The sequence below is a fragment of the Mesoplodon bidens genome (assembly GCF_964165515.1).
Source record: "Mesoplodon bidens genome assembly, chromosome: 7".
Lineage (NCBI taxonomy): Eukaryota > Metazoa > Chordata > Mammalia > Artiodactyla > Ziphiidae > Mesoplodon > Mesoplodon bidens.
In genome coordinates, this window is record NC_138164.1 from 11,426,172 (window position 1) to 11,438,570 (window position 12,399).

Genomic DNA, 12,399 nt, shown 5'->3' on the forward strand with positions numbered 1-12,399 from the left:
TTTTTGGCAAAATCACAAGCCCACATCATGGGGTGTGAATACAAATCAGCGCAGCTGACCCTGTCATTGTGGCTCCGGGTACCTCTCTTTATTTTATAATCATACTTGGCGTCATTGGCCTCCACCACAGCCATGTGTGTCCTTGAAATGTCAAGGCACAGTCACGTTCTCCCACAAACAAGGGCAGGGGTTGTGGAGGGAGGGGGCTGACCTCTCGCCACCGGGCTCCAGCACTGCTGGAGATGTACACGTTTGTCTTGCTTGCCAAGTTCTTTCCCACTGAACCTAAAATGCAAGAAGAGTAATTATTTTTAATGTCAAGAATACGTCAGATAATCACCTTGCTCAACCAGAAATTCTGAGTCATCTAGCAACTAAGATGTCTCAGAACCACGAACAGCCAGTATTGCCCTAGGTGGCAGCGGTCACTGTGTATTTGGCTGCACGTAAGCCAATAGCTTAACTCGTCAGTGAGAACAGGCAAAGCCAACTTACCCGTGGCGATGACGAGACCAGGCGCCGACTCCTTGGACAGGATGGGCATCCTTCGGAGCTGGAGGCTGAGCAACTGGCTGAGCCGCTGGGCCAGATGGAGGGAGCAGCCCTGGGAAAGCTACAGAACACAAGTTGAGGAGCGGTCAGCACACAACACGACACGGAGGTCTCCCTCGAAATGCCGAGGCCTCCTGGGCCCACACTGCAGTCGGCACAGAGGAAGGAGATCTGGCCCAAAGGAGACCAGAGGCACAGCCTGGCTGTCCCCACACTCCCCCAGGTGGGCGTGATCATCTGAACCACATAAATGCCTCTCATGGAAGAAAAGAGAAAAATCCTAAGAAAAAATTCCTTCTGAGACTCTCAGAGAACAGCAATTAGAAATCGGTGCCATATATAAAATAGATAACCTACAAGGACCTTCTGTATAGCACAGGGAACTATACTCAATATCTTGTAATAACCTATAATGGAAAAGAATATAAAAAAGTGTGTGTGTGTGTGTGTGTATATACATATATATATATATATATATATAACTGAATCACTTAGCTGTACACCAGAAACTAACACAACATTGTGAATCAACTATATTTCAATAAAAATTTAAAAAGAAATCAGTGCCAACTCAAGTAGATAGGAAAGCTTTCACTCTCTCATGTTACCTAGAATTTCTCTCATGTCATTCGAATGAATGAAAGAGAATGAAATGATTTCATGGTACTTATTTTCTAAGTCAGTGAAGATGTATTTCAAATGTGATTGAAGCAACTCTGTCAAAAAAACCTGAGAATTAGAAGTCAGAAAGTCTCACTGATAACCTCCCAGATGTACAACACATATGAGATATAAACACCGAAAGAGTCACATTAAACTTTTTTAAGCAGTCTGCATTTGTACAACAAGTCTTCAGGTGTCCTCTGCAAGACTTCAGGTTATTCAAACTGGCCTCCATCACTTATGTTCAGATTTTAATAGTTCTGCAAACAAGGCCTTTTGGTATAGGGTCATACCTGATTCTCCTGGCCAGAAAGTGACTGTCAAATGTTACTTAGCCTTGTCTGGTGTTCTAGATAGGGTATCTCTATTTGTACTTATGTTACAGGTAAAAACTGACATGATTTGCTAGATATACTTATTTTTATAACAAAAGGATCTCTCTAACAAATATCTGTCTTGCTAGCCTCAAAGTTCAGCAAATGAAAACTGGAGCAAATTAGGTTGAGTCTCAAAGAAATATCTGCCAACTCACCTTTTCTGTCACCACCTAAAATCAGAAGCAGAAACTAAAAGCTGATTACTAATTGTTGTACAGTTCATAAATAAACTGATCAGTCAGGGAAATAAGCAGCTGGATTTTAACAAAACTATTCATTTTATTTAATCAAGGTTTGGACCCCTACCACACGCTCCAAAACCTGTATCATGCAGTGAAACAACACCTAGGTGTTTATCTGCACCTACTTATAACCTGACTCTCTCCAAAGCTAGACACGATGTGGGAAGTCCAGACCTGTTGCCAAATAGGGAAGAAAAATCAAAAAGTACCAAAAAAAAAAAAAGGAAAAGAAAAAAAATCAAGAAGTACATTCTAGAACAAGAGTCTCCAAAATAATCTTCCCAAGGACCACGGATATAGCATACAAGAGAGTCAATATATTTAACCATGGACAAATGAAATTCAAAAATCCAAGAGACCAGGTAATTGTCTAACTAAAATGTTTTGGTTTCTCCAAAAATGAGTACTACTGTTTTTTTCCAAGTTCCTTCCAACTGCCTACTTTACACACCCTAGATCCCCTAGAGAAATGAAAATGGAGGTGTGGGGTGTCACATGAAGCCGAGGACCACAATCACAGACTTCTCCCCAGGGAAAAGGAAGGAGCCACTTAAGCGAATGGTAACACTGAATGGGGCCAAATAACACATTTTAGTATCATGAGCTTTTCAGATGAAGCCACAGGTAGGGAAAACTGTAGAATCCTAAATTATATTCAGGGAGGAATTTTAAAAGATGTTCCCCAGCAAATCACTTTGCTGTACAGCACAGGTCCAGACTTTCTTGGTTCCCAGCACAACTGGTATCTCAGTAATTTTTTTTATAACAGCCTCAGGTCAGAAGAAATACCAATGTTTGTTTTTTTACACAGTTAAGTCCAAACAACTTAATAAGTATATGTCCTAATAATTTAGCAGCAGTCTGAAATAATATTGTGTGTGTGTATATAAATTGAAAGAAAACATAAAATTTTATTTCATTCTTAAATAACCAAAATTACTTAGTAATAGTATATAGACACCTTTTGGGCACTGCACATCTTCTCAAACTTTGGAATCTAATCAGATATCACTACCATCATTTCCTGTGCTTTTTATCACATCAAATGCCAAAAATCCAGCTTCACAAAGATATGTCATCAAAAGACATATAGCATGAGCTAATGTTGAAATTGTGAACTAACTCAAGATAGTAATTCACATGGTGACCAACAGACATCAAGTATCACAGTTCTTCCCTCAAAAACTTAAAATATCCCATGGTGCCCCTGTGAGTTCACTATGGCACCCCAAGGCATCTTGACGCAGAGTTTGGGAACGGTAAGAGTAGAACTAGAGTTAAAAGTGTGTATTAACAATCCAAACAAGAGCAAAGCATCTATACCTCACAATTGATTTTCTCTCCATATCCCGTGAAGGCTGGGGCCTGAAGGAATTCCCAGGTCCCCCCTTTGTCAAAGGTGATGACTGATCTCATGTTCTCTTCATTCATGGAACCGTTAATCAGAGTAGCAATGTAGACTCCCTGTAACCCCTCCACGCGGTGGAAGTCAGCAAATGGTTCATTTGCAAAATACCTACATTAAGAGAAAATGAACAGCTGTGAGCATGAATTCATCATTTGCTTGGCATGTTCTTATTTTAAATAACATAAAATTTAACCATTTTAAAGTACACAATTCAGTGGCATTAAGTACCTTCCCAATGTTATGCAACCATCATCACTATGTAGTCCCAGAATATTTTCATCTTCCCAAAGGGAAACCCTGTACCCACTGGCAGTCATGCCCCACTTTCCCTTTCCATCCCAGACGCTGGCAACCAGTGATCAGTTTTTTGTCTCTATGGATTTGCCTCTTCTGGATATTTCATATAAATGGAATTATACAATTTGTGGCCTTTTGTATCTGGTTACTTTCTCTTAGCATAATGTTTTCAAGGTCTATCCATGTTGTATCAGTACTTCATTCCTTCTTATGGCTGAATAATCTGTCCTTTTTAAAAAGTGATGTTTTGTCATTTTAAAGGCCAAGATGCTCATCTGACCTATCACTCCCCACGTGGGGTTCAGAATGATGAATACAACACGGAAAAGTTGATGTCAGAATCACATTTATTTCTCCACTAATGAAATTGACCCCAAATCCTCTAGTGAGCTCTGACAAACAGGAAACCTTAAACCAAACTCACCAGATACTAATTATAGTGCTGGCCTATTCACAATAGCCAAGACATGGAAACAACCTAAATGTCCATCAACAGAGGAATGGATAAAGAAGACATGGTACGTATATACAATGGAATACTACTCAGCCATAAAAAAGAATGAAATAATGCCATTTGAAGCAACATGGTTGGACCTAGAGATTATCATACTAAGTGAAATAAGTCAAAGAGAATGACAAATACCATATGATATTACTTACATGTGGAATCTAAAATATGACACAAATGAACCTATCTATGAAACAGAAACAGACTCACAGACATAGAGAACAGACTTGTGGTTGCCAAGGGAGAGGGGGTGGTGGGAGAGGGAAGGATTGAGAGTTTAGGGTTAGCAGATGCAAACTATTATATATAGAATGGATAAACCACAAGGTCCTACTGTATAGCACAGGGAACTATATCTGACATACTATGATAAACCATAATGGAACTGAATATAAAAAAGAATGTATATATATGTATAACTGAATTACTTTGCTGTACAGCAGAAATTAATACATTGTAAATCAACTATTCTTCAATTTAAAAAATTATAGTGTTGAGGCTTACAATCTAACCCAATCTATAGGAATATAGCTAAGGGGTTACATAGCCACTGTCCAGATACTTACAACTAATTAGTCAAAACCCTGATCAGACAGAAGCTGACAGGATTTGTCAGGGAGCAAAGCAGAACCCCTTTCCCAAAGGCATGGTATATCTAACAAGGATGGCTCTGGAAACCTTGAGGTTATGCTTATTCACAGTGAAGCAGAGAAGAAGACCCTCCCCGGCCTTAACTGCTAGCCCAGATACTGTAATTTCCCTGGGAAGAAGTTTTGTTCTAACATGGTACACACGTTACAACAGAACAGATCTCTCAGAAAGGGCAGCCACAGTTCACACGTGGCTTGTAAAACTGGAAGCGGGTCCTTTATTTGGAGGGTTCTGAGCCACTGGGCTTTGTAAAAAAGCACAGAACTGCGCTTTCCCTTTATCTGTCATACAAATCTCCGAGCTGGATGACTGTTGGCCACCTCAGACAGGAAGATGCACACAGAAGTGGCAGGGCCACCCCAGCTGAGAGATGGAGCAAGGTCCTCCAAAAAACACCAGCGCTGAGACCAAATGCTCTGACGCGTGGTTTCCTTAGGTCTGTTTTAGTTGTTTTTCAGTTGCTTCCTTAGGAATGGGCCCCACGTCTGCTCCCCCCTCCCCTCCATTCACCTCGGCTAAGCTGCTTGTGATCCTAGCATCGTGAGGTCCCCGTATTGGCTTCTTTCAACTTATCTGGGAGTTCTAAATTTCTCTCGTTTTCAGGAGCCCTGTTTCTCCCCCTGGTCTCTCTCCTGGTGTTTTATTTTTTCAATCCAAGCAGAAGCCTGTCCTCTGTACGTCCCCCGCTCCTCCAGGCCCCAGTCCACCCTGTCATCTCCCGCTCTGACGCCTTGCACCCTACAACTACCTGACTCACCCAAGCATCGCCCCCGGAGAGTCCATTTTCTTCCGTTTTCTCTCCCTGGCTCTCACCACTTGCTCTTCCCCTCGCCAGGCAGTTCACCAGGTCCCCCTCGACCACCCTCAGCCCAAATCCAGCACACCCTCCTCAAGATGCCCTGTGGGCCCGCCACATCTGTCCCTCCATCTAGACGCTGCCTCCACTTGGCACCTCTCACAAGGTCAGGGTCACCCCTGGTGAGAATTCCTTCTCCCTGTCTCTAAGTAAAGAGATCCAGGTCCTCGGCACGCTTTCCCACTGAGCTCAAAGAATAGCTCGTTTGGTTTGGTGTGGTTTTCTTTTTTTTAAGTTAAGCCAGCCTGCCCACATAATCTGCTCCTTCACCCTTGTCCCATGTCATCGTGCTGAGATGGAGACGCAGCTGACAAAGGTCATTCAACTGAGTACATCTGAACATCTCCAGTCCCGAGATAAAATCTGAAGGAAAAAAATAAGAAGGCCAAGGAGGATGTCCGTCTTTGAATCTTGACGTAAATCTATTTTCATTTTCCTAACTGGACCGAGTGGTCAGGCAGGGCAGGGAGTCCGGGGGGGGGAACATTTGTAACTGCATAAAGGGCCACCTCTCTGTGCGCAGTGGCCGTATGGCCACATCACTGATGTTCCCACTTCCTGGGGAGCCGCTTGCTGCAGCTTCGGGCTCCTGCTCTGCCCTGCCATCTCCATCCTGAAGAGCTGACAAATGCAGAAGTCAAGGAAACCTTGGCCAAGCCATGACTTATCAGCCCCATAGCTGGAGGCTCTCAAAGGTGACAAACAAAGAGTCGGCAAAAGGCCAGAGAGAGAGTGGTTCATGATTTTAGTTATCAAAAAGTAAGGACACTATTACTCACCCATACAGAGAAATGAAGTATTGATTGACACGTGTTACATGTGGATAAACCCTGAAAACATTACATTACAAAGTGAAGCAGACACAAAGGCAGACACAAAGGTCAGGTGTTATGGTATGATTCCATTTATATGAAATAGCCAGGACAGGCAACTCCGTAGAGACAGAAAGTAGCCTGGTGGCTGCCAGGGGCTGGAGGAGGGGAGAATGGAGAGAAACTGCTGAGTGGGTAAGGGGTTTTCTTTGGGGGAAATACAAATGTAAATGTTTGGGAATTAGAGAAAGCGGGTGGTTGCACAACATTGTGAATGTGCTATATGCCACTGAGTTGTTTACTTTAATAAAATGGTTAAGATAACATCATGAGAATTTCACTTTAATAAATCAAGAAAAAAAAAAAAAAAGCCACAGGAGCCAGCCAGAAGGGGCCGAGACTGACCAAACCAGAACCACCTGAGGATGAATCACGGCAGGAATGGTTTATAACACATTATAAGACACTGAATAATAAATAATCTGTGGGCCAGGGAGGGGGGGTGGAAACAGAATAAATAAATAAATAAATAACCTGTGAGTCTACACCGGGGGGAAAAAAAGTAGGAGTAAAAGATGACAGCTCCTCCAAAGGAGAAGAAACGGCGTAGAAAAGCGTATCAGAGACCACACAGAAAGTTCTCTGCTTGGATATCTAACAGGCATCTCCAAACCAGAACTCTGGATCTTTTCCCCACACCTGCACCTTGCCCAGCCTTCTCGGTCCGTCTGAAACCATCACTGCAGCAGCTACCCCGGCCAAGCAGTGGTGGGTCCCTGACTCCTCCTTCTCTCATACTCCATGTCCAGTCCATCAGTAAATGGTCAGAATTTGACCATTTCCAGCATCTCCACTGCTACCGCCCCGGGGTCCAGCCAACCTCCATCTCCGCTGGCCTGGATTCCGGCAGTGCTCTCACAGCTGGGCGTCCCCCCCAGACACATGAAAGTCCACTCCCACTCGTGTCCCCACCAGACACATGAAAGTCTGCTGTCTAATTTCTACACAGCATCCAGGATGGCTTCTTTAAAAGATAAGTCACGTGAGCGTTCACTGAAAATCAGTCATGAACACTACCCATTTATGTTTCATGCACTTTTCTTTACATAATGCAATCCACAGTTTTTAAAATGGTGTCCAAAAAATGTAACAGGTTAAATCAAATAATGTCCAGCTTCTGGTCAAGACCCTCCACCGTGCTTAGAAGAAGAAATAGGGAATTCCCTTGCGGTCCAGTGGTTAGGACACTGCACAAAAAAGAAGAAAAGAAGAAAAGAAGAAAAAGATAAAGTTCTTTCTACTCCCTTGAGGGCTCTACACAACCTGAACCCTGCTCTCTTGGTTCCTGTGTCTTGGGGATGCTCTCTCCCCTCCACCAGCTGTTTCATCCACCCTGGCCTCCTCACTGCTCCTAAAATAAACCAACAAAGTCCCACCTCAGAACCCCTGTGCCTGCTGTTCCCTCCGCCTGCAATGCTCTTCCCCGGGGTATGGGCCCGGCTCCCTCCCTCGTGTAATTCAGGCACCTGCTGGAATGTCACCCTCCTGAAACAGCCTTCCACGACCAGCCAATATAAAGTAATAACCTCGTAACCCTCTGTCCTCTTATCTCGCTTTATTTTTTTTCTTGGCACTCACCATTACCAGCAGATCACATGTTTGTTTATATTCTGTCTTCCCCCAGTTAGAACAAAAGCTCCATAGAATGGGGGCCTCGTCCTGAGTTTTCCTTGCTGGATACAATATCTCATGGCTGTACACGCAACATCACCAGGCACCAAGCAGCAGCATACTTGCTGAATGAACTGATGACTGAATGAACTGGCAACATGAAGAGGGACAGTGGGCAGCAAGGACATGCCCTCTGATCTGGTGCTCACGGCCTTTGGGCCAGACCTCACCGCAGACCAGTCAGTCAGCTCCACTGCATGGCTCTTCCCAAGAGCAGAGAGTAAACGTAATCTCAGTCAGACACACACAAGTCTGGTTTGTCACACGATAAATGAGAATAAATGGGCTTGTGGCACCAGTGCCCCCACGGATTCGTGGCATCCACCCCTCCCAAACCCCGGACTCCTCCACGACCCAGAGAACACCCATTACCGCAGGACCACCCCAGGCATGTGATTTACTGACAAAGGATCAGTGATGTTGGTGTCTTTCCACAGACACCACAGAACAATACCTTGCAATGACTGAAAAAAAGAGTAATGATGTCAATTAACCAGAGTCACACAGAAGCAGGGCCTTGTGGCCACATATACCAGCTGGTCTGGAGTTGATGATATTTTGCAAGTGCTCTTTCCCACTGGCTCTGAGACCACAAAACCAGGTAACTGAATGAAGGGAACCCAAAGGAGGCGTTGACACTGTGGCGGTGACCCTAAGTGTCAGCCAGGCAGTGGTGCTCAGCCTGTGCATCACATACACGTCACCTGGGGAGCTTTTTAAAATCCTCACACACCCATCACATCCCAAACCAGATAAAATATAATTTCTAGGAAGGTGAGCCAGGCAGAATCGGGGTTTCTGAAACCTCCCTGCCGAGGTGAGTCCAAATGTGCAGCTAATGTTGAAAACCACCCAACCAGAGGTCGTGCGGGGCTAAGAAAGCAGGGAGGGCCTCCCGGTCTCCTTACCTCACCAAGGTGTCACTGCCTGCCCCTGCCGGGCTGTAATAGAGCACATTCTCCAAGGACAGCGAGAACTTCAGCCCCTCTGCCTCCGAGATGTACAGGTTGGTGCGGTTGTTACTGTGACTGACACACACAAACACCTGGTCCTCGGAGGCGTCCGCAATGTAATATTCCTTTGGCGTCAGAAGTCAAAAAAGACACAAGTCAAAAAAACCACGCAGGCCCTGTGGACTCTCCCAGTGCACACTAAAGCAATGACTTCCAAATGTCCCGGTGAGGAGTGTGGGCTTGGAGCCCACGGAAAGCCTCCCCATGTCGGGAAAGAAGCTTGGCCGACTCTCTCTTTGGAGACCCTGAGGCTGCCTTACGGCCGGAGCAAACCCCTTCTTGGCAGGTGGGACACAAAATAAGAATGGGCCCTGAACTCTAAAAATGACCCAGAAATCGCTTTTAGTTAATAACGTCTCCCTATCATTAGTACAAAATACAATATGGATTAATGTGCATTTCCTTCCCTCTCATTTTCTCTAAGGTGACCACAGGAAGGCAGAGCCCGGAGAAAGCAAAGAACCGACAAGTGTGTTCTCCATCACATCCTCCCTTTAGCTACTAACCTTCCATCACACCAACTGCTGGCATCAAGGCCTCCAAATGCCACCTCCTCCCCGTGGTCACTTCTCTGATGACCCAGCCCACACTGACCTTCCCAATAGCTATGTTCTAACACGTACTGCACAGTCAAGCCTCTGACTGTACATGGTTTCTTCCTCTGCTCTGCTCTCAGGCTCTCCAACCCATCTGCTTCTAAAAGGGTGAGACTCGAATCCTATCCCCTTTTGGAACCTCACCATCTGTGAGCAACACAGCAGGTACTTAATAAATAACTACTGCTATCACTAACCTCCCATTCCTTCAGCACTAGCACACTGAGACCATTGACTCCGGTTCCAAACCTCTCTGCCAATCCTTCTCCACTTAAAGCAAATTAAGGCTCCCATTCAGCTCCACTTCAAAAAGTGAAGAGGGAGAAAACAGACCAAGATGCCCAAAGCATAATGGTTCTCTCTCTCGAGACCAATCTAGAAAGTGACTTCAGGGAGCCTCCATCAGGTATCCACCCCCCATCACCCTCCCTCTAACCTCTGCATGAGGACAACGGCACTCCTTCCCACCCCGGCGTGGACCCCACTCACATTAATAGGATATCTTGTGACAAACTGGGCTGCTCGCATGGGCTTGCGGCCAAAGGAGACCCAGAGCTGGACAGAGGATGGCTGCAGACTGCCGAAGAGGTGCTGCCAAGGAAGAGGAAAAAAAAAAATCAACTGTACTATATTATCGCCACTCAAAATGAGCGAAAAAGGAAACAGAAAAGTCAGACCCCTCTGATTCAACTAAAAACACAAAATAGAGAGTGTGACCGCAAATGCACATTTTTGCAACACTTGCTGTCACTGGGCAGCTTGGGCTGTACCACTTTATCCTAGATACCTGGTCTGCGATAAATATTAGATACTCCAGATACCACAGGAAGAAGAAGGACAACGGTATGATGGGAGAACTTGAGCTTGGGGAGGGGGGCGGTGGCTGCCAAAGCTTAAGCAGACAGTGAAAAGGGAGAGCATTGTGTGATGGAGAGACAGGCGGGGCGGAGAAGCCTACAGCCCCCAAACCACCACAGGGTGAGGTCAGCCACACACCTGATACGCATAAAAACATACCCTCTTCCTCCTTCTACTCTTATTTGCAGACCGCTAGGATCCCCGAGTCACAGGGCTTTCATCTGTACCAAGAGTTGAAGGGATTTTCATTGATTCTATTTTTAATCTGTTAAGACTTCTCAATGATTAAGGTCTTTTGCTAGAATACGCTTTCTTTGGTAGCATACAGAACACTCCACGTGATGTGACCACACACGTGATGCATCCACTCCACACGACGCTGACCGCATCACGCTGCATTTTAGAGATATTAAACCACAGCTGGAAGCTTGAAAATGTGTATAAAAGCACGAGGTTTGGAGCTACCTCTGAATTTCTCTAGGTCCTAGTTTATTCATCTATAAAATGAGACGCTGATTTGAATCAGGACTTTGGGTATGGGTTTAAGTGGTCCAGGAACCCCAGAAATACATATGCAAATTTTCTGTGTCCATGTACTCACTCGTTTTGCTAGGGAGAACGTCTCACCAGGTTCTCAAAAGGGTCAATGAGTCAAAAAAGGATAAGAAACACTGTAAAGGATCTATGTGGCTTTTTCCAGCTCTACAAGTCTGTGACCGGGAACTGAAGGCAAATGTTGCACATCTACGAAAACAGACAGGGAGGCCCATCCTCATGTGGACATCCTCGCAAGCACGACTATCACCCAACTGATTAGAATGTCGGGATCCCCAGCCAGAAGGCTTCACTTATCCTTGGCTATGTTGATACTGTTTATTATAGATTTTATATTCCTATAGAGTATGGAAGATGCCAATTTCTCTTAACTGTAATATAACAACTACTAATACATATGCTCATACATGTCCAATAAATACTGTGAAGAGCAAGCTGATGAACATGAAGTTATTTTCCATTCATTTGAGCAGCAGAATGTGTGTGTACACACACACACACACACACACACACACACACACATTTCTTTTTCAAGCCACCACTGAACACTGGTTAAAAGTAGTCTGTTTTAAAGAAGCCAGGTAGAGAAGTATAGAAGACTGCCTTTTCAAAATGGCACCCTGAAAACCACATAATAGCTTGTCCTCAGTATGGGGCTATAGAAATGATAGATTGATTAAAAACACAAAATGTATCACCTGAATGAGAGAAGAGTTCCCAGTAAAACTGCTATGTATAAATTCCAAAAGCCCTCCTTAAGTCAATAAAGTTTTATAACTATGTATAAAGGTCAGATGATTTAAGTCACCCTATATAAATCCTTATGAATATATATATAAATACACAGATATCAGTGAAACACGTATTTTTTATGCTTTATGCTTTGTCACTACTTCCTACTGCAGTTATCCCTGAGAAAGGAGCCACTTTTCTCAGTGACATTCAGGCCCATGATTAGTTAAATGTTCTTAATGATGGCTGCTGGGAGGCTTGAGAATTGAGAATGGATAGAAAGGCATAAATGCAAAAATCACAGAATACTAAGGTCATGAAAAACCTCTAAACACATCCAACCCACTTCCTTCCAAGAGATATTCCTAAATCTGGATAATCAGGTTCATTCCTAAAGCATTTGTAGACGAGTTATTGTGATATTTTACTACCACCAAGGAAAGTATTAACAGTGAAACTATGGCACACTATTGATTGTAAGATGTGTTTCTTAATAAACTATGGGGTTTTGTTGATGTTGGGTTTTCCTTTACCATTATTATAAAGGT

General features: G+C 44.1%; 1 protein-coding gene across 1 annotated transcript in view; it reads right to left on the minus strand.

Annotated features, from left to right (window-relative positions):
- Positions 1-12,399, minus strand: part of SORL1 (sortilin related receptor 1) — a 162,666-nt gene that overhangs the window by 105,358 nt on the left and 44,909 nt on the right. Inside the window, exons 7-11 of the mRNA XM_081241421.1 lie at positions 10,196-10,297; positions 9,006-9,175; positions 3,158-3,350; positions 496-613; positions 212-285 (exon numbers count right to left, since the gene is read on the minus strand). Of these exons, the coding sequence (XP_081097547.1) occupies positions 212-285; positions 496-613; positions 3,158-3,350; positions 9,006-9,175; positions 10,196-10,297 (657 nt within the window). The remainder of the gene's footprint in view (positions 1-211; positions 286-495; positions 614-3,157; positions 3,351-9,005; positions 9,176-10,195; positions 10,298-12,399) is intronic.